The 23187-nt window shown below is 45.3% G+C and overlaps 1 protein-coding gene across 2 annotated transcripts in view; it reads right to left on the reverse strand.

Annotated features, from left to right (window-relative positions):
• LOC145357540 (NADPH--cytochrome P450 reductase-like) overlaps positions 1–23187 on the reverse strand; it is an 85072-nt gene that overhangs the window by 8626 nt on the left and 53259 nt on the right. For both annotated transcript variants that reach the window (XM_080210994.1, XM_080210995.1), the window contains exons 6-13: positions 20370–20494; positions 13473–13562; positions 12703–12801; positions 10461–10577; positions 4822–4940; positions 3594–3775; positions 3024–3173; positions 682–949 (exon numbers count right to left, since the gene is read on the reverse strand). In XM_080210994.1, the coding sequence (XP_080067120.1) occupies positions 682–949; positions 3024–3173; positions 3594–3775; positions 4822–4940; positions 10461–10577; positions 12703–12801; positions 13473–13562; positions 20370–20494 (1150 nt within the window). The remainder of the gene's footprint in view (positions 1–681; positions 950–3023; positions 3174–3593; positions 3776–4821; positions 4941–10460; positions 10578–12702; positions 12802–13472; positions 13563–20369; positions 20495–23187) is intronic.

A 23187-nucleotide genomic window follows, 5' to 3' on the forward strand; every position in this document is an offset into this window, starting at 1 on the left:
TCAACGGAATTCTGCCCTTTCATAAGAACATAAGAAATAGGAGCAGAAGTAGGCCATCTGGCCCTTCGAGCCTGCCCCGCCATTCAATAAGATCATGGCTGATCTGTCGTGGCTCAGTTCCACTTTCCCGCCCTCTCCCCATAACCCTTAATCCCTTCTCTTATCAAAAACCCATCAACCCGCTTCTTAAAAATATTTAGCGAGGCAGCCTGGTTAAACTGAGGAAGGGCGCTTTGACGACGCAGTACGTTCAGTTTTGCGCTAGAATCTCATTCTAGATTATCTGCTCCAATTTAAAGAATTCTTCGGGAACAAAAGTTACCAACTCAGCCAAGTTGCCACAAAATTTAAAAAACTAGAAATCAACATATTCAAATATGTGTTATTAAAGGCTGGTTCCGTTGCGATGAAAAATCATCTAAACCACCAGCAGGGAACGTGCTCCACAGGCAAATCTTCAGGATGTTGGTTATATATTAACTGTGATAGAACCAGGATTCAATACAGAAGTGAAACAGTATTGAGAAAGAGGGAAAGTATGGAAAGCAACATTTCAAGAAAGCTAAAATGGAGAAGGAAAAAGGCCTGATTCATATCCATTGACACTAGGCTAAATCATCCAAAGGAGGAAAGGTTCAGGCCACGATTAAAAATTAAGAGGATATCGTTCTGCTCCTGTACCTTGCTGCTTCAGCCAGGCCCGCTCCTGAATAAAGCCAACGAACGGAGCGATGCCGGTTCCGGGTCCGATCATGAGGACCGGCGTACTGGGTTTGTAGGGCAGCCGGAACTGAGACTTCCGCACGTACATCGGAACAGTGGGCTTGCGATCGTTACAAGTCGGCACTTTGTTGCGAAGCCAGGTCGTCGCGACACCCCTGTTGACGCGGCCCGCTTTAGATGTGTACTCCACCACAACCGCACAAATGTGAACTGAATTAGAGTGAACCTACAGAAACAGATTGCAAACCTATTATCAAATCGTACAACTCTAAATCACTGCTAGAAAATTAACTTCTTTAGTGCTGTGCAAGACAGCATTGCCAAATACGAAAATACAAACTGTAACTGAAGCACCGATGTCCCAAGTGGTTTGTTAGTTACTGAAAAACTTGCAGCCAGATCCTTATTAGGACACAAGACTGCAGTTAAAATTCGCCTCGAGCCGACTACACGCTGACTGAATGCTACAGAGGGTTAATTTCTAGTATTCGTGTGACCTAGGTACGGGCATAGATTCTGGTTCCCTGTCCAATTCCAAATGGCATAGTTAGAGTTGGAAGCGCAAAGAACTCTAGTAGTCACACACAGGACTTTCCTTGCGTAATTCCTCACGTGACCTCCCCAGGACAAAGCAGCTGAGGAAAGACTGAGCAAATTGGGGCTGTTTTCCCTTGAAAGAAGGCGACTGAGGGGGGATCTAATAGAGGTATATAAGATCACGAAGGGTATAGAGTAAACAGTGGTAAGCTATTTCCTACGTTAGAGACGCACAGCACGAGGGGCCAAGGGCTTAGGGTGAGGGGGGAGAGGTACAACACGGATATCAGAGGGAGGTTTTTCCACACAGAGGGTCGTGGGGGTACGGAATGCTCTGCCAAGCAAGGTGGTGGAGGCAGGCACGCTGGAGTTGTTTAAGGGTTACTTAGACGGGCACGTGAGTGGGTCGGAGACGGAAGGATATCGGAGATTGTTTTAAATAAGGTTCAGTAGCGTTGGGACGTCCCTGGTAATGTAAAAGGATGTGGAACGATACTAGTGTTTTTCTCTTTTAATTCACAGGTTTTAGGTCGGTCCGCCTTGTCGTTCAACGAGGGGCGTACGCGCGATGGGTCGTACTAGGTCTGCTCTAGTACTTCACGTCGTTAGTCTGTGCTTAAACGAGGACCAGACACTGGGCAACACGACACCTCAGTGACTATCACTGTTTGCTGTGCAGACACGCGGATTTGGGCCAGCGTCTGTGGGAGTTTGCGCGTTCTCCCCGCGCTTGCTTGGGTTTTCTCCGGGTGCTCCGGTTTCCTCCCACACCCCAAAGATGTGCTATTAGGCCGACTGGAGGTAATAAATTGTCCCTAAATTAGTTTTCCCTCAACGCGGAATGCCGGAAGCGTAGATAAGGGTCACGGGTGGAGGGGGAACCGGTAATGTTAAAATGGCGGCGCGGGCTCGTCGGGCCCAAAGGCCTGTTTCCCGGGCTGTTTTTGTTCTTTGTTCAGATCATCTGACCCTTCAGGCAGTAAAACCCAAATACTAATATTGTTCTGAGCAATCGGCATGGGCTCAGCAAACACCCTTTCCTTGCCCAAGGAGCCAAGCGCAGCAACGTTGTTTTGTCTTCCAACTTGCTCAAGTTTTGTTGGACATCCTGCTGCATGAAAGAGATGCAACCGATACCAACATTACATCAAAGCCATACCTTTTGCAAGAGGTCTAGTGGCACACAAGTCCCAGGCCCCGCAAAGCACGATCTAGACAAAGCAGCCCGCTCGATCGGCAGCCCTTCCGCTAACATTCATTCGCCCCACCGCCGACGCAGTGGCGGCAACGCGTATCGTTTATAAGATGCGCTGCAGGAACTCATTAAGGCACATTAGACAGCATCTTACAACCCGTAAGTTCAACAATCTAGAAGGACAAGATACATGAGAGTACCAGCACCTGGAAGTTTCATTCCAAGATACTCGCGATCCTGACTTGGAAATATATTCCTTCATTGTCGCTGGGTCAAAATCCTAGAACTCCGTCCCTAACAGCAGTGCGCACGTACCACACCTCAGGGACTTCAGTGGTTTAAGAAGGCAGCTCACCACCGCCTTCTCGAGGGCGATAAACGCTGGCTTAGCCAACGACGCCCACGTCTCAAGGTTACACTCAATAACTCAAGTGACCAGACGACGCTATAGGAATTTATCAAAAACCAAGACGCAGTTTTTCGATTTGAAATTTTAACATTCCACGTTTGTCGACGTTACGACAGCTTACCGCAAGTGCTTTATACGGTACTCCTAAGCAAGTCTCACCTTTGAAGATGAAGCGATAGAATAATAGCGAGCCTGTAACCGTGGCAACAACTCGCACAGATGATCGATTGGTGGACGAAGAGATGGCAAGTCTTGCAAAATGGCGAGGATATTTCTCCTGTCTTCCACCACCCACGTGAGGTATTGCAACTGAAACACAGTGTACAGACATCCTTAATACAAAGAGTGAAAATATTACCTCATTTTCCAATCTGTAGCCATTCTTTTAGGCATTTACGAGCGTTAGTTTCACCTGACTCTGGGGCAGCAGAATACTCCGCTCGACAAATAATTCAAGGAGTCAGCCCGATGTGCCCTAACTACGAGCTCACGTAAGCAATAAAATTGACAGCATTTTATTGAAAGAAAGCATCAAATCGCACCAGTAACCAATTTGGGACTGAGGCTGCTGAAGGCAAAAGTTTCTTAAATGCTGTAGTAATGGGAGACAGCAAGTGCGAGCGAGACAGAGAGAGAGGATTTGACAGAACGAGTCGCGTAAGTGGACGTTCAATCGTGTCTGAACGAGATCCATTTTACTAGGCTCTCAATACATACTGGTGCACTTACCTTTCCTTCAGGGGAAGATGAAGCCATCTTCCGGAGGAATTCTTGCTCTTTGGGGTCGGATGCATACTGTGCCAATTCGTAGAGAACATTAGTACGTGGAGGATTGGTGATATCTAGGTAATGTGACAAAGCTGTTCGGTACGTGGTCGGGCAGGGGAATGGGTGTTTCTTATTGGACTCCTCTAGAGAAACAGAAACACAAAGGACAAATTAACAACACGCCGGAGAGCGCACTTGTTCAGCATTTCTATTGTTGTGGAAATGAATTAAGACGTGCATACGATACACTTGAAAGATAACTGATCTCAAACGAAGCAAAACGAGTCCCGCTTGTGGGCAAGTGTTAGCTTTCTCCAAATAAAGGCCAAGCTCTGTGTATCTTCTTATTTTAATCAAAACTCATTAACCGACCCTAATCAGCATTAGCCCAGATACAGCCTGCGTGATTTTTATTTATACAGTCAAATGTCTAAACATTAATCCCAGACAGAGGTCTAGAACCTCCTGTAGCAACTGGAAGTGCTGGTTTCAGTGCTTCTGACCAGGTTTATGACAGGTCACTTGCCTTCTGAATCCAGCAGTTTACTTCAACTAGTTTACATTTAATCTCAATTGAGAACAGACCTTTTATCAGGTAACAAAAAGAACGGTCGGTAGCTCAATCCAAAAGTGTCATCGTTGAAGAGATGCACTGCATCAAATATGGCAATTGAGTAAACTCCAGGGGTATTAGAATTATTTTTCCATGTCTCATCTTCCCTCTGGAGGCTTGATTAATAAAAATGACAATTTAAGACGTCTCCAACGAACTCCACAGAGAGCTGGAAGTTGTCAGTCGTACGAACTGACATTAAATACGGACAGGTGGAGGGCGTCGACCAGACTATCGCTCGAGCGCAAACGGAGACGTGAGGACTGGAACAAAGTGGAATCGGGAGACGCACACCTGTACTGTATCATTCTGAATAAAGACCGGATAAAGATTCCACGTAAAGGCTGGATTTGGATTCTTCCTTCAACTGGCTGTCAGGAGTATACCAGTTTTAAACATGTCACGCATCAGACCTTGGCAGTTACCAGCCTCTTCCCACATCACGAGCGCCTGAAGTTTCCCTTTTGATTGTGAACTAACCGTTTAATATTCTACTATTTTGTCAACATTAGATGTTACTTCTTGTTTTTCCCATTTACACCCTTTACTGAATGAGGACACTCGCTCGTCACTCACCATCGAGATTTTTTAAGGAAAATACTATATCCAAGTCTGAGTTTAGTATTTTGCCAATCTCATTAACCAGTGCTGAATCGTTGATGGGGAACACAGCCACGTGATCCCCACTCTCGTATCTGCAAAAGGAAGAGAAACACCATACAACGGAATTAAAACACAGCAGTTCCTCCGCGTTCCTATCTCCCTAACTGTCCTTAGACTCCCATAACTCTCACATTTCCCCACAATTGCTTCTTTTGCCAAGAGACTATATCAATGACACGTTAACCTTATGGCACAGTCTCCACCGAGAAAGCTTTCCCTTGTACGCTGTGAAGCGAGCCCGTTCCGTTCACTTTCCCCTCCCCCCCAAGCCCCTCAGTTACATTTAAAAAAAATTGAAGCCGTTCAAACTTTGAAAACGCCTCTACGATGCACACTTTCCTCCGACGCTAATATTCACAGCTTCCTTAATCTCAGCCAAAAATTCAATTACCAAATCCCTTTCGTCACTTTAGTAGTTTTCACGGTGTCTCCCCTACTCCAAAACCAAGTTGTCCGATGCAATAGAATGCCTGAACTGTCCCAGATGGGGCTAGGCCCATCCAGGGTCCAGTTACTTCTGGGAAACATTCTATTTTGGGGTTGAGCTATGAGGAGAGGCTGAATAAACGAGGCTTGTACTCGTTAAGAGTTTAGAAGAATGAGGGGAGATCTCATTGAGACGTATAAGATGATGAATGGGATGGATAGGATAGAGGTGGAGAGACTCTTCCCGCTCAGAAAGGACAGTAGGACTAGGGGGCACAGCCTCAAGATAAAGGTCGGGGGGGGTGGGGGGGGGGTTTTTTAGAATGGAGCTGAGGAGGAACTTCTTCACTCAAAGGGTGGTGAATCTCTGGAATTCTCTGCCCGTTGAAGTGGTGGAGGCTGCCTCGCTCAATATTTTTAAGACGCGGGTTGATGAGTTTTTGATAAGCGAGGGGATTAAGGGTTATGGGGAGAGGGCGGGAATGGGGAACTGAGCCACGACAGATCAGCCATGATCTTATTGAACGGCGGGGCAGACTCGAAGGGCTAGATGGCCTACTCTTGCTCCTATTTCTTATGTTCTTATTTCTGTTATATACCACAAGATTCTGTTTCTCTGCTTTTATAGGTTCAATCACATAATCCAGTCGTGACGCTCTAACACGACACTGGAGGAAATGCAGCGTCACCGAAGGAGTACTGTGACTACTGGGAGTGCCATCCTGCGGATGAGGAATTAAAGTGAGGTTCCATCTTCCCCCTCAGGTGCGTGTAAAAGATTCCAAAGCACAACGAGCAGATAGTGATCCCAGTCCAGTTATTCCTCAATCAGTACCCAAAACAGTCACTCTGGCATTTATGTCATTGCTGTTTATGGGACCTTGCCATATGTTTCTTCTAAATTACAATATTTAAAAAGTATTTAATTCAAAATGCTTTGGGACATTCCCTGGTTAAGCGAGCCTCCTACAATACAGATTTTCTTTTCAATGCTATTGTATACTGCACTGAGCCGTTTAACAAAATCTACAAATCGCATTGTGACCTATTGTGTGTCGCTGCTCGCCCCACATGCGTCACTAGAATTTGAGCTTCGTAAAATGTACATTCAAGAACAATTTTGCACACAAGAATCGCATGAATTTGGAACCCTTTGTATCTGTGAATTTCTATATAGCGCCAGGGACCCGGGTCACCGTCTGTGGGGAGTTTGCACGTTCTCCCTACGCCTGCCTGTGTTTCCTCCGGGTGCTCCGGTTTCCTCTTACACTCCAAAGATGTGAGAGTTAGGTTGATCGGCCGTGCTGAATTGACCCTAGCGTCAGGGGGACTAGTAGGGTAAATATGTGGTGTTACTGGGTGGGATGGTTACGAGTGCAGGTTCGATGGGCTGAATGGCCTCTGTCTGCATCGTAGGGATGATTCTAGGTCAACTGAGGTATTTAACAAGGAGCAAGGTACAAAAAACATGAATCTGGTAAAAGAGAGATTACTGAGGTAATGGAAAGAAAATGGTCAACGGTGGCATTTTAGCTGATCGTTGGATGCCACTCCTGGCTGATCTCCACCCAACAGGTGCCAAGTTTCCCAACACCATCCGACTGTGACCGACTAACTGAGCATAAAATGGGGTTTCCTACCTGGAGCATCCCTGGTTTGCATGGCTCCTACCGTCTTTCTATTAGAACATCTAACTGAGCCTTAAACCAGTCCAGTTCCAGGATTTCAACCCCCTCCTGGGAACCAGGCCAGGGTATTAATCATTCTAAAAATAAAAAACTTGTTCTTGACATCTCATCCCAACTTTTCTTCATAATCCTGAATCTCTGCTTTCTTATCCTGCTCCTCTGGTCCACGCATTCAGGTTTACTTCCTACACCTTAAAAGAATCAGGGAACAACCATCGCTGCTGTCCACCGGTATTTATTGAATTCAAAGGAAAATACGTAATTAAGATACCACTCAATTTACTTTTGTAATTCCTAAAGGCCTCCATCATTCCCAGTTTGCTCTCACGTGTAAACTTGGCCAAACTGCACTGAATATCTAGAGCCAAAACACTGAAGCAAATCAGAAATAACAGCGCTCACAATAGTCTTCCAACGGTATCCATTCATTGTCCTCTGCCATTAACTTGACACAACTTCTATGTACCTGTTGTTTTCCATTCTACAGCCATTATGACATTGTGCCTTATAGTTTCAGTTTAATAATCTTTAGTATCAAATGCTTTTTAAGTTGAGATATGCCACATAAGACTTTCAAGAGTTCCCTCAGATTGTTACTTTCTCAAAAAAAAGGCCAAAGAGGCTTTTCAGGTGCAAACTTTCCCTCTGATTCATTTTGGCTGCTATTTATTAGACCCTCATTATACAGGTAATCCTCAAATTCACTCTTTATAATTCACAGAAAAGGCCAACAAAATTTCCAGCTCATTTACATCAAAATCATTCATTTGTTTGAGATTATTTTTGTTTGGTGGCACCAAAAGAGAAAATGCTGGAAAATCTCAGCAGATCTGGCAGCACCTGTTAGCATTTCAAAGCTTTGTCTGAACAGAGGGGAGTACGGTAGGATGAGAGAGGAATTGACGAATGTTGATTGGGGGAGCGCGTCGGAAGGTAGGTCTGCTGAGGAACAGCGGAGGATCTTTAAGGAGATCTTTCTTGGTGCTCAGCAGAAATTTATTCCGACGGTTAAAAAGGATCGTAGGAGGAGAGGTAATCTGCCGTGGATAACGAAGGAGGTGAAGGAAAGTGTTAAATTAAAAGCGGATGCGTTTAGAGTAGCTAAGAGTAGTGGGCGAGAAGAGGATTGAGAGAGGTTTAAGTGTCAACAAAGAATGACAAAGAAATTGATAAAGAAGGGTAGGATAAACTATGAAGCTGGGCTCGCGCTTAATATAAAAAAGGATAGCAAGAGTTTTTATAAATACGTAAAAAGAGGCTGGCTAGGGTGAACGTTGGACCCTTAGAGGATGAGAAGGGGGACTCAGTGGTAGGGGATGGGGAAATGGCTGAGGCCCCAAATAACTTTTTTGTTTCGGTCTTCACGGAGGAGGACGTGAGTAATTTGCTGGGTGTTAGCGATGGAAAGATGGTAGGAGCGGAGGGCCTGAATGACGTTATTGTTACTAGAGAGGCGGTGCTCGACAGACCGGAGGGACTGATTGTGGACAAGTCCCCAGGACCGGATGGAATGCATCCGAGGGTTCCGAAGGAAACGGCAGAGGTGATAGCGGACGTCTCGGTGATTATTTTCCAAACGTCGCTGGATTCCGGGGAAGTGTCGGAAGATTGGAAAACGGCTAATGTTACGCCGTCGTTTAAGAAGGGTGGCAGGCAAAAGGCGGGGAATTATAGGCCGGTTAGTTTAACGTCTGTTGTAAGAAAAATGTTAGAATCCGTGATCAAAGAGAGAATAGCGAGGCATCTTGAGGAGAACTGTTTGGTAGAGCAGACGCAGCGCGGTTTCGTTAAGGAGAAGTCGCGTCTGACGAATTTATCGGAGTTCTATGAAGATGTGTCTAGGGCGGTGGATAGAGGAGAGCCGGTGGATGTGGTCTTTCTTGATTTTCAGAAGGCATTTGACAAGGTGCCTCACAAGAGGTTATTGCAGAAGGTCAGGGGGCGTGGAGTTGGGGGGTAGGGTGTTAGCGTGGATAGAGGATTGGCTGTCAAATAGGAGGCAGAGAGTGGGGGTCAATGGGTGCTATTCGGATTGGTGACTAGTGGAGTGTCCCAGGGGTCGGTGCTGGGGCCTCAGCCGTTCACCAATTATATGGATGATCTGGAGGAGGGAACCGAGCGTACGGTGTCGAAATTTGCCGATGACACCAAGATTGGTGGAACGGCAAATTGTGCGGAGGGTGTGGAGAGTCTGCAGAAGGATCTAGATAGGCTGGGCGAATGGGCCAGGAACTGGCAAATGGAATTTAATGTTGGCAAATGTGAGGTTGTCCACTTTGGTAGGAATAATGGTAGAAGGACTATTACTTACATGGCGAAAAACTGCAGCATGCGACGGTGCAGAGGGACCTCAGGGTCCTCGTGCACGAGTCGCAAAAACCCAGCCTGCAGGTGCAGCGGGTGGTCAGGAAGGCGAATGGGATGCTGGCCTTCATAGCGAGGGGGACTGAATATAAAAGTAGGGAGGTCTCGCTGCAGCTGTACAGGTCACTGGTGAGGCCGCAGCTGGAGTACTGTGTGCAGTTTTGGTCGCCGCGCTTACGCAAGGATATTTTGGCCTTGGAGGGAGTGCAGAGGAGGTTTACTAGGCTGATTCCGGAGTTGAGGGGGTTGAACTATGAGGAGAGGCTGAATAAACTAGGCTTGTACTCGTTAGAGTTTAGAAGAACGAGGGGAGATCTCATTGAGATGCATAAGATTTTGAATGGAATGGATAGGATAGAGGTGGAGAGACTCTTCCCGCTCAGAAAGGATAGCAGGACTAGGGGGCACAGCCTCAAGATAAAGGGGGGGTGGTTTAGAACAGAGTCGAGGAGGAACTTCTTCACTCAAAGGGTGGTGAACCTCTGGAATTCTCTGCCCGTTCAAGTGGTGGAGGCTGCCTCGCTCAATATTTTTAAGACGCGGGTTGATAGGTTTTTGATAGGCGAGGGGATTAAGGGTTATGGGGAGAGGGCGGGAATGTGGAACTGAGCCACGACAGATCAGCCGTGATCTTATTGAATGGCGGGGCAGGCTCGAGGGGCTGGATGGCCTACTCCTGCTCCTATTTCTTATGTTCTTATGTCGTCTGGACTCGAAACGTCAGCTCTTTTCTCTTCCTACAGATATTGCCAGACGTGCTGAGATTTTCCAATGTTTTCTCTTTTGGTTTCAGATTCCAGCATCTGCACTAATTTACTTTCGATCAGTTTGGTGGCACGTTACTCTCGACTTCTTTTTGTGACTTGGAGGAAATAATCATCCTGTGCGCGACCTCGGTTTCAAGAGATTTTTTTTTTAAAGAAAAATGTTTCTCACCACCTGACTTCCCTTCTGTAGAAGCATGAACCAAGTTTCTCCCTGTTTATGAAATTAATTCATATTCCACAAACTCAAAAGGGGACCCACGATTTGGAGAAACCAGTGTCCAAGTAGCTCAAGTCCTTCATCTCTTACCTAATCTTTGAGCCACCGATGTCCAGCTCCAGGTGCATGAGGTGCCGTTCTCCTCCTTTATTCAATTTCCGGTTCACTGTCACCGACGCCAAAAATGGGTTCTTTGCATCAAAAGGTCTGAATTGGAAACAGCATTTTTTTGAAACAAACATTAGAGCAGCACTCACATCAAAAAAGGGTCATTCCACAATACCTGCATCAGAAGACAACAAAATAGAAAGATAGGGACTTCAGGAAGCGCAGTGGAGGATCAACAGGGATGAAATGGAAATGGGTGAGAGCTTCAAGTTTCTAGGTGTCCAGATCACCAACAACCTGGACCCTCCATAGTGACACCATATTAAGATGTGCGAGCTGGGTTGACTGGCCATGTTACATTGACCCACCGTCAGGTGGATTAGCTGGGTAAATATGTGAGGTTACAGGAACAGGGCCTGGGTGGGATCGTGGTTGGTGCAGACTCAATGGGCCAAACGGCCTCCTCCTGCACTGTCGGGATTCTGTGAAAAGCAGCCAACGTAATCGAGGACCCGACGCACCCTGAACGTTTTCTCTTCCACTTTCTTCCATTGGGAAAACAATACAAACGTCCGAGGTCACGTACCGACCGACTGAAGAACAGCTTCTTCCCTGCTGTCGTCACACTTTTGAATGGACGTACCGGATATTAAGCTAATTTTATTTTACATCATAGCTATGACCATAAACTATATTCTGTACTCTCTTCTTTCCTTCTCCCCTATGTACTTTATGAATAATGTGCTTTGTCTGTATAGAGTGCAAGAAAAAATGCTTTTCACTGTATACCAATACATGTAACAATAATAAATCAAACCGAGTTATCAAATCAAGGAAGATGGGTGTTTTCCAAAATGCATCATTCAAGCTGTCATTTCATTTAGTGTCAGGAATAAACCCACCACTCATTTCTTCTTACGTTACTGAGGTAGTTAAAATTTAACCTCACTCATTACAGCCCATATTTTTCGACTCGCCTGACCTTTTCTACTACTCCAGCCTCGATAGCGTCTTCCACTGTGGGTCTTAGAATCGTAGAACACAGAAGGACGCCATTCAAGGCCGTCACGCTCGTACCAGGTCTTTGAAAGACTGAACCAATTTGTAACACGCTCTAGCAAAGCTCCGACTGATCTTTCGTCGTGTGGGTGCACTACAAACTCCTCTGAACGTTGTTATCGTGTCAATGAACTATTTATACTTGATCTTTCACGATGTTGAGTGGCCCATTTATTTCAAAGCACGGCACATTTCAGATTGATGCAGAGCCACGCGTGCACGTACCTGAGATTTGCCAGCATTTACTCTTTATTCGGTATCAGTATATACAATTGAGTTTACAAGATTTGCAGAAGCGTTCTGCGGCTGATGTTTTATCAAAATCTAAGTGCTTTAAGTTACCGAGTTGGGTACAAAAGCAGATCGCTGGCAAAATCGACTGGATTCGTCTCTTACTCGGCCTATTCTGTAATGATTTTAGTCTCTGCAGTGTTTTAACTAGAACGTAACAGAGTTCTCCAAGCCAAACTCAAGTTTGGATATTGATCCCAAATTAATGCTCGGTGAGGAATATTTTACACATACAGCAAATCAGCCTTTAACGCATGTTGGAAATTTTACTGTTCTTAAGCTACTTTTTCTCTAGTTTAGGATATCTGGAGGCCTGCCAGTTAAGAAATGATAAATTATCAAGCTATTCATGACAGGAGGAGTCTTTAACAGCCTGCTAAAGTCTCATCGTGTTGTTGGTGACTCAGAGATTTCTCCAAGCAAGGAAAATGATGAGCGATTTTATTGAAGTATTTGGAAGGTGGGAGAGCTTTAGATTGGAATTACCTCTCAAGGAATACAGTTTATATTGAATTGAGAACAATGGTGGAATAAGAAGTGTTACACAAAGTTAGAGTATGGCTCAACCAGCATGTTGTTCTTTAGCATCTTGCAATAAGTTATCTTTGTGATTTCACAAAAACAATGACAATGTTCTTATCAGAGATGAAGACTGGTTTAAGATGTTTAACGTCACAAACCGATTGCAGAACATTGGCTATGGGGCAAACTCAGCGACCAAGATGTTGAGTTTCTGTGCCAAATCTGTTGATCAGTATCAATAAGTAAGTGAGACAGGATGACAGATAATTCAACGTGTGCACTGAAATTACAATGCGTGTTTTTGCAACACAAAACAGCGACAATTGAAAGAATATTGTAAAAATTTACTTACGGTTTTTGAATTTCGTAAGTTTTCAACCGTCCCATCTCTCCGGTGTAGACCTTGTTCGTGCTTATGTCATTATGCACCACCAGCTCATATTGACGGATGCTGAAAAGCAGCAAGTACAATGTTGCTTTTAAACAGCCTGCACGCTTGGCAGGTGGCGTGAAATTATCAAGTCTCGGTTATCGAGTCATTAACGTGGTCACTGCAAGCTTCCATTCTGCGCAAAATGGACCGGGCAAGCCCTTAATCCTCATTGCAAAAAACAATTCAAATTGATTGTAATTCACGTTCCCCACAAGATCCAAGCTGACAAGAAAAGGCATTGCACCCGATCTTAGGCTTGATCTGACGCTTCTTCCACAGTGAAATGATAGTGATAAACAATCTGTAACCAGGAAAGCAGCTGATGGCTGGGACTTCCTGACAACATTCACCACAACTTAGGCAATTCACGCATTATATATAATCAAATGTCAGAGTTGGTGCTTCTGCACGCTAGCGTAGCTAAAATTATTAGTTAGCCTGAATCTGCACGCACTACTGGTCAAATCCAACAGCTACCATTAAAGCAGTCTGATCGTCAGTATTCTGTTCAAGTAAACTGACCGTACAGGTTCGCATGAATCGTTTTGGATGTAAAATTCTCTGCGCTGTCTCGGATCAGTTTGATTTTATTCTGTACTGCTCGATAGTTTCCAAGCGATTGACAAATTGAAGAATTTACCCAGGCTGACGTAATATGATCTTTGCCATTCATAAAAGGGGGCGCTCACCTGGAATCGTCGCCAGTGGCTTCCACACCAAAGTGCTCACATACCGCTGGCCAGAACTGCTCCCGCCACATGATGAAATCCTCCTCAAGGCTAATGGGTACAAACACATTTCAGATTTAATTAAACTAAGAACTCTCATCAGTGGGTTATGATTTCAGGCTTGCATTAAATGACACTGAACAATACAGCACAGGAAGAGGCCCTTCGGCCCATGACGTTGAGCCGAACGTGATGCCGAATTAAAGCAATCCCTCGTTGCAATAATTGTTGTCGTTCATCCACGTCTTCGTTGAATGCTTGCCATTGCCTATCCAACATTATTCCTTTAAGTAACGCTTCCCAATTTATCATAGCCGACACGTGCCTCACATCATTGTAGCTTCATTTCATGGCACGGTGAGTTCTGAACACGTGCCACACGGTCCGTAATCTCATCAGGTACCTGTAACACTGAAGGGACACTTCAAATCGAATCCCAACCTGAGCACCAAGCCACAGAAAAGAACAGGCTGCCGCTCTAGAATGGTATTCCTTCTATTCTCAGAATTATACTGAGCTTGTACTCTGGTTTATGGGCAGAAGATGCAGCCCTTATAAGCAAGGTGGTGGGGAGGGGGAAATCCAAAAGGAACTCCTTTGTTAATATTTTTTAAAAAATGAATGATTTTGGCCTCCTCGACAGGCTCCCAGCAGTTCAAAAAAAACAAAAACCTAGATGCTATAATCCAAATGCTATCATCTTTTTACGTATTTGTACTTGCAGACATTTATGAGCCACAAAATTATCAATCGCCTAATTCAAGTGACCTGTCTGCTGGATTAAATGCAGACGCGTACCATGGCGACAGTGTCTTTGAAGTGGTGACGCGTCAATATCAAAAGCGAGCTTCCAAAGGTCAAAGTAACAAAAATATTTACTCATAATTAATTGATAAAAAAATGAATAATCTCCTGAAACAATCACATCTTTAATAAGTCTTTAACAATTACACATAATGACAACACCACTTCTTTCTCACTTCAACATACATTTAGTTGCGTAGAATCTAAACCTAAGGCTTTAGGTCCTGACAACGTTACGGCTGTAACACTAAAAACTCGTCCTTCAGAATTAGCCAGGCCCCAAGTCAAACTATTTCAGTGCAGCCACAACATTAGCATTTACCTGACAACACAAAATGTTTCCTAGGTATGTCTTATCCGTAAAAAGCAAGACAAATCCAATCCAGAAAACTACAGCCCGATCAGTCTACTTGTAATTGTCAACAGTGGAAGGTGCCACTGACAGTGTTATCAAGTGGCAATTACTCACCAGTAACCTTCTGACCAACGCTCAGTTTGTGTTCAGTCAGGGCCACATGGCTTTGGACTTCATTTGACTTGGTGCAAACTAGAATTCGGATTATTTTATCCGAGAGCAGCTGCTCTTCGATATCGTGACAGCACCTGACTAAGTGCAACATCACGGAAAATTGAAATCAATGGATCATTATGCTTGTTGGAGGTCAGTCATCTCAAGCCCAGGGCATCACAGTGTCGTAGGCCCAACTATCTTCAGCCATTTCATCAATGACATTCCCTCTACCGTAAGTTCAGTAGCAAGGATGCTTGCTGATGACCGCAGTGGTCAGCAACACCTCAGATATTGAAGCAGTTCCTTCTCGCATGTAGCGAGATCTGTATGACATTCGGATGTCAGCTGGTAAGTGGCAAATAACATTACCACGTATGCAAATTCCATTTCCAACAAGACAAGATAACCATTCGATGGCATTAACCATTGATAAATCTCCACCTGAGGTTACCATTGACAAGAAACTGAACAGTACTAGCTGTATAAATAGAGTGGCTACAAGAACAGATCAGATGCTGGGAATTCTGTGCTAACACACATCCTGACTCCCCAAAGCCTGTTCACCATCTACAAAGCAGAAGCATGATGGAATATTCTCTACGTGACTGGATGAGAGCAACTCCAACTGCACAAGCAGCTTAACAAAATTCAGGACAAAAGCAGTCCCCATTTGATCTACGCTCACCCACCACCTTAAACCATCGACGCACATCAGTGTGTAACATCTGCAAGATGCACTGCAGCAACTTGCCAAGGCTCCTCAGGCAGCATTTTTCAAACCCAAAACATTTACCACCAAGGACAGTAGAAGCCTTGTAACCTCACCATCACCAGCTTCCCTTCCAAACTACCCAGTCTTGACTAATCACCGCTCCTTCACTGTCACTGGATCAAAATCCTGGAACCCCTCCCTACGAGCATTGTAGGTGTACTACACAACATTGGCTGCAGCCATTAAAGTAGGTAGCTCAGCACCCACGAATGTACTGAAGAACCAATCTCAGAATGCAGAAATGAATGTTAAACCACAGCCAGTGATTTATTTACTCCCCTAATTCAGTTTCCCAGCCAAATCTCAAAGCGATGTCCAAAAAAATGCAATCATCTGTACTTGATAATAGCACCCATTAAAAAAGCAGAAATATCCCCAAAACAATCAACAACTTGGATTTATCATGTCTTTAATGCAACAAGAACCAAAATGGTCACAGGAATTTAAAATTTGAAAGAGCCATAAGGAGTTCATAGAGCAGATGACCAAAACTCAACCATAGACAGAGGTTTTAAGTAATACTCCAAAAGCAAGACAGGGAGAACACAATAAGAACATAAGAAATAGGAGCAGGAGTAGGCCATCTAGCCCCTCGAGCCTGCCCCGCCATTCAACAAGATCGTGGCTGATCTGTCGTGGCTCAGTTCCACATTCCCGCCCTCTCCCCATAACCCTTAATCCCCTCGCCTATCAAAAACCTATCAACCCGCGTCTTAAAATATTGAGCGAGGCAGCCTCCACCACTTCAACGTGCAGAGAATTCCAGAGATTCACCACCCTTTGAGGGAAGAAGTTCCTCCACAACTCCGTTCTAAACCGCCCCCCCTTTACCTGGAGGCTGTGCCCTCTAGTCCGACTGTCCTTTCTGAGCGGGAAGTGCCTCTCCACCTCTATCCTATCCATCCCATTCAACATCTTATACGTCTCAACGAGATCTCCCCTCATTCTCCTAAACGCCAACGAGTACAAGGCCAGTCTATTCAGCCTCTCCTCATACCTCAACCCCCTCAACTCCGGAATCAGCCTCGTAAACCTCCTCTGCACTCCCTCCAAGGCCAAAATATCCTTGCCTAAGTGCGGCGACCAAAACTGCACACACTACTCCAGCTGCGGCCTCACCAGTGCCCTATACAGCTGCAGCAAGACCTCCCTACTTTTATATTCAATCCCCCTCGCTATGAAGGCCAGCATCCCATTCGCCTTCCTGACCACCTGCTGGCTGGGTTTTTGCGACTCCTGCACGAGGACCCCGAGGTCCCTCTGCACCGTCGCACGCTGCAGTTCTTCGCCACGTAAGTAATAGACCTTCCTACCATTATTCCTACCAAAGTGGACAACCTCACATTTGCCAACATTAAATTCCATTTGCCAGTTCCTGGCCCATTCGCCCAGCCTATCTAGATCCTTCTGCAGACTCTCCACACCCTCCGCACAATTTGCCGTTCCACCAATCTTGGTGTCATCGGCAAATTTCGACACCGTACACTCGGTTCCCTCCTCCAGATCATCCATATAAACGGTGAACGGCTGAGGCCCCAGCACCGACCCCTGGGACACTCCACTGGTCACCAACCGCCAATCCGAATAGCACCCATTGACCCCCACTCTCTGCCTCCTATTTGACAGCCAATCTTCCATCCACGCTAACACCCTACCCCCAACTCCATGCCCCCTGACCTTCTGTAATAACCTCTTGTGAGGCACCTTGTCAAACGCCTTCTGAAAATCAAGAAACACCACGTCCACCGGCTCTCCTCTATCCACCGCCCTAGACACATCCTCATAGAACTCCGATAAATTCGTCAGACGCGACTTCTCCTTGACGAAACCGTGCTGCGTCTGCTCTACCAAACAATTCCCCTCAAGATGCCTCGCTATTTTCTCTTTGATCACGGATTCTAACATTTTACCTACAACAGACGTTAAACTAACCGGCCTATAATTCCCCGCCACCCTTCTTAAACAACGGCGTAACATTAGCCGTTTTCCAATCTTCCGACACTTCCCCGGAATCCAGCGACGTTTGGAAAATAATCACCGAGGCGTCCGCTATCACCTCCGCCGTTTCCTTCGGAACCCTCGGATGCATTCCATCCGGTCCTGGGGACTTGTCCACAATCAGTCCCTCCGGTCTGTCGAGCACCGCCTCTCTAGTAACAATAATGTCATTCAGGCCCTCCGCTCCTACCATCTTTCCATCGCTAACACCCGGCAAATTATTCACGTCCTCCTCCGTGAAGACCGAAACAAAAACGTTATTCGGGGCCTCAGCCATTTCCCCATCCCCTACCACTAAGGGTCATCCTCTAAGGGTCCAACGTTCACCCTAGCCAGCCTCTTCCTTTTTACGTATTTATAAAAACTCTCGCTATCCTTTTTTATATTAAGCGCTAGCCCAGCTTCATAGGTTCTCCTACCCTTCTTTATCAACTTCTTTGTCATTCTTTGTTGACATTTAAACCTCTCCCAATCCTCTTCTCGCCCACTACTCATAGCTACTCTAAACGCATCCGCTTTTAATTTAACACTTTGCTTCACCTCCTTCGTTATCCACGGCCGATTACCTCTCCTCCTACGATCCTTTTTAACCGTCGGAATAAATTTCTGCTGAGCACCAAGAAAGGTCTCCTTAAAGATCCTCCACTGTTCCTCAGCAGACCTACCTTCCGACGCGCTCCCCCAGTCAACGTTCGCCAATTCCTCTCTCGTCCTACCGTACTCCCCTCCGTTCAAACAAAGGACGCGTGTCCGGGAACCCACTTTCTCCTCCTCCATCTGCGTCAGGAACTCCACCGTACAATGATCACTCTTCCCAAGAGGATCCTTCACCGCAAGGTCCCTAATTCTACCCGCCTCGTTACATAACACCAGATCCGAGATAGCTCGCTCCCTCGTCGGCTCCAACACACACTGTTCGAGGAAACTATCCCGGCTGCGTTCCAAGAACTCCTCCTCGAGCCCACCGCGTCCAACGTGGGTCGACCAATCAATACGTAGATTGAAATCCCCCATAATTATCGCCGTCCCATTCCTTCGCGCCGCATTTATTTGCGCGTTAACAGCCCGCCCCACCTCCAGATCATTATTCGGAGGTAGAGAGTCAGAGAGATTTAGGGCACGATCTCTAGTTTGAGTCCTATTCAACTGAGCACAGCTCTCAATGGTGAAAGACTAAAATTGAGGATGTTAAAGAGGATTGGAATTAGAGGAGCACAGAAGCAGAGTTGTAGGACTGAAAGATTTGAAAATAAAGGCAAGTTGGCTTAATCAGGAGCCACATAGATCACTGAGCAGATGGATGGTGGGTGAATAGTATTTGGTACGGGTCAGCACACACGTGGAGCAGGGGTCGGGATGGCCAATATGTCACTCAGCACAGCATACCTGACTATTTGTAGCAGAACTGCTACAGGAACACAAGGCATTAAAACTTGCAATCCTACGGCAATCATATCCTGATCTTTGTCGATACACAATAGGTGGAATTCCAACGACCCCTCTTCTGTGCATCATAAAAGTCTGAAGGTGGGAGGGTCCCTGAGTTTTTTGGGTACGTTCGGCACTGCAATTTTTCCACTTCTGACAGCAGGGAGATTTGCAAAGATGGGGGAGACGGAGCCAAAGTACACTGTGGAAGCCAGCTGCAGAACGCTCATTCTCTGTGAATTAAGAGACTGGAAAATGGAGTCAATCCTTTGTAAATTGGCTTCGGGCACAAAGTCAATCCCGCCGGCACAACACGGCCAGGAACATCGTGCGTAATGCCAAACCATCCACGTCCAGCACGAACTGGATCGTCGGCCACTTTTAGCGGCTTGCCGCGCTGATCGACCAACACGGCGAGCCAGTACGATAGCACTCTAAACGTTTGAAGGTAGCTCTGGTGTTAAACACGCTCATATCACGAGAAAGGTCATTATCAAGAATTTTGGCTTTCCTCATTTGAGATAATACTGACTTCTATTATTTTTGGAAAAGTCATTAGAAAGAGGAAGTTACACCTTATGGTCAATTACCATTTTTGTTGGAAAGGAATTAAACGTCTGGTAGCATCTGAACAGAGACACAAAGAGCTAATAGGATGATGACAGTTCTGATGAAAGAACGTTACCTCTATTCATCTCCCCATAGATGCTGTCAGGCCTGAGTAGTTCTATCATTGTCCAATTTACTCTGGAAATCCAGCATTCAGAGTGTTTTGCTCTTGATTTAGTCAGAATAGTATCAGACACACGCTAAGAGGGTCTATACGTCTTAAACCATAGCAGAAAAATGCCACCCTCGAGTGTACATATAACTGTTGCTTACCATCAACATTAGAGGTGCAACTTGGTTGTTCAAAAGAACACTCGGCCATCCTTTTTCATTCATGCCTCAGTCTCTCGTTGCCGTATCTGTGATACGGCAGTTAAGTGTGTCACTTGAGAATTCGGCAATTAGGCTCTGCTTTCAGCATCTTGCCGCTGGTTTACTGAACGTAATGAACCGAGGTGTCAACTGTGAAAGCGTCAGTACCTTACTCTCAGAAATGGAAGGCCTGATTGCTTTATCATTTAAACAGCAAGACAAGACTTACACTTACAAGAAAAAGATGGAAATTATTTTAGTATTCAAATAACATTTAATCTGGAATGATGCAAGTGACCTCAATTTTAGTAGACACAATATACAACACCCTTTAATCTTGGCATCACAACTCGGAGAAACTTGAAGGCCAGAACATTTTCTGTCAACGTCATATTTATAGAACTTGACCGGAAAAAGCACTCACTTGCCATCGTCATCTCCCAGTCCTAGATCAAAGATCCTTTCTGCTCCCAGCTGTTCCAATCTCTTGTTTACATACTTTCCCATTGCATTAAAATGTTCGTAAGTTTTATTTCCAAGCCCAAAAACCTAGAAGAAGAAATAAAATTCTAAATTCTTAAGAGATTTTGCACATTTTTTGTTTTGAGAATGGGTCAGGTGAACGGTTTGCACATTTTGAACCAATGCAGACAAGCTTTGACATCTAAAAAGTCTCTGTTACTGCAGTGACTGGTTACCAAGCACAATATACGGTCGAAAATTCAAAGCACAGCAGCTGGTCGAGTAACCAAGTTCAACTCTCGATCACGGTGGATCGATTTTAATTTTCGTACCCCTCTCCTTCCTTGCCCTGGTTTTAACAGTTTGCATCAATTCAGTGGTGGCCACACTTTCACCCGCTCCCCAGCAGAGGTGTCGCTCGAAGCACTCTCGCTTTGAATTATTCGGCACCAGGCTAAAGTAATAAGCTCAGTTAACACAGAAAAAAACCAAGCATCAGTGAGGGCTGGGTATTAATGCCAAGGAAAATTTTAAAATGGGGAACAATAACTGCTGGGCACGTTTCTGGTCTTGAACTTCATTAACATTTAAAAACAATACAATTGGGTGGCATGGTGGCACACTGGTTAACACTGCCAGGGACCCAGATTCAATTTCTGGCTTGGGTCACTGTCTGTGTGGAGTTTGCACGATCTCCCTGTGTCTGCATGGGTTTCCTCCAGGTGCTCTGATTTCCTGCCACAAGACTCACTGATTAGGTGCATTGACCCGAAGAGGCATTGGACTGTGGCGACCAGGCGAATTTCACATGAACTTTATTGGTGTTAATTTAAACCTTACTCGTGGCTAAAAAATAAACTTTAAAAATTTCGATTCAAATATAACAGTCGTTGGCTGTGCTTCCCAGTGCACTGGAAAACTGGCATCGAAGAGAGGCAGAGCTGTTTGCTCCACAGGGCAAGTGCCTTTTAAAGCACGCTGTGGAGTAGGAATGACAACCCCAGCTCATAGAAGCCTTAGGCCTGTCATTGTGACACCTCTCTCACCCTTGCCATGATCAATGGCTTACCATCTCAATCATGCACCCTCTCTCCCTCCCTCTTCACCTTGACTTGAACACTCATTCTCTCTCTGTCCTGATCGCCAAGGACAGTTTCCAAGGGTCCTGGCACTGGTTTTCCTGGCGAGAGGCCAGCTGCTGAGCAGGTACAGAAATAAAAACGCAAGATTCCTGCTGGTAAATTTGACAAGAACTTCACTCGCTGGCTCAAAGAATTTGATAAGGTGCCACATCAAAGGTTACTGTAGAAAATAAAAGCTCACGGTGCAGAGGGAACGTATTAACGTGGACAGAAGATCAGCTAGCTAGATCAGGAAAGAGTAGCTATAAATGGGTCCTTTTTCTTGTTAACAGGACGTGAAGAGGGATCAGTGCTGGGGCCTCAACTTTTTACAATTTACCTAAATGCTTTGGATGGAGTGACCAATGAGATGGATGCTTAATTAGTGGATGCAAAGATAGGCAGGAAAGTTGTGAAGAAGACAGAGAGGCTACGAGAGGACTGACAGGTTAAGTAATTTAGACATGGACACGATCGTAGAAAAACTACAGCACAAACAGGCCCTTCGGCCCACGAGTTGCGCCGATCGTATCTCTACCTACTAGGCTTACCTGTAACCCTCAATCCTATTAAGTCCTACGTACTCATCTAGAAGTCTCTTAAAAGACCCTATCGAATTCGCCTCCACCGCCACCGACGGCAGCCGATTCCACTCACCCACCGCCCCGAGTGAAAAACTTACCCCTGACGTCTCCTCTGTACCTACTCCCCAGCACCTTAAACCTGTGTCCTCTTGTGGCAGCCATTTCGGCCCTGGGAAAAAACCTCTGAGAATCCACCCGATCAATACCTCTCATCATCTTATCAGGTCCCCTTCTCATCCTTTGTCTCTCCAAGGAGAAAAGTCTGAGTTCTCTCAACCCAAGTAAGTGGGCAACGATCAGACAAATGGTGTAGAATGTGAGAAGATGTAAAGTGTCCATTTTGGTAGGAAGCATTTAAGAAAGCACATCACCTAAATGGTTGGAGATTGCAGATCTCTTATATTCATAGGGTTCTGGGTGTCATAGTGCATGAACCACAAAAGGTTAGTTCGCAAGTGCAGCTTGTGAGGGGAATGGAGCATAAAAGTAGGGTATTTATGCTTCAGTTGTACAGGACACTGGTAAGACCACATCTAGAGCATCGTGTACAAATTTTGGTTTTCTTACTGAAGGATGAATGCAAATGCAATTAGGAGCGGTTTAGAGAAGGTTTACTAGACTAATACCAGGAATAAGTAGGTTGTCGTACGTGGAAAGACTGACAGGCTTGGCTTGTATCCACCAGAGTTTACAAGTGCAAACAATCATTTGACTGAAATACCTTGAGGAGTCTTGACATGGTGGGAGGTGGAGAACATGTTTTCTCTTGTGACAGGGTCTAAAACTAGCGATCACTGTTTAAAAATATGTGGTCTCCCATTCAAGACAGATAAGGAAATATTTTTTCTGAGGCTAGTGTATCTTTGGAACTCCCTCAGGAAGAAGTTGGAGCAGAGTTTCTGAATGTTTTCAAGGCACAGGTAGATGGATTCTTAAGGTTCAGGGATAGGTAAGAAGTTAAAGACAGATCAGCTACGATGTTATTGAATGACGGTGCAGGATCGAAGATCCACGGGGCCTATTTCTTCTCATAATTCACGTGTTTGTACGTGGCTGGATTTTGCCCGCACACGCC

This window comes from Carcharhinus amblyrhynchos, chromosome 23, assembly GCF_965287045.1.
Source record: "Carcharhinus amblyrhynchos chromosome 23, sCarAmb.v2.hapA, whole genome shotgun sequence".
In the NCBI taxonomy this organism is placed as follows: Eukaryota; Metazoa; Chordata; class Chondrichthyes; order Carcharhiniformes; family Carcharhinidae; genus Carcharhinus; species Carcharhinus amblyrhynchos.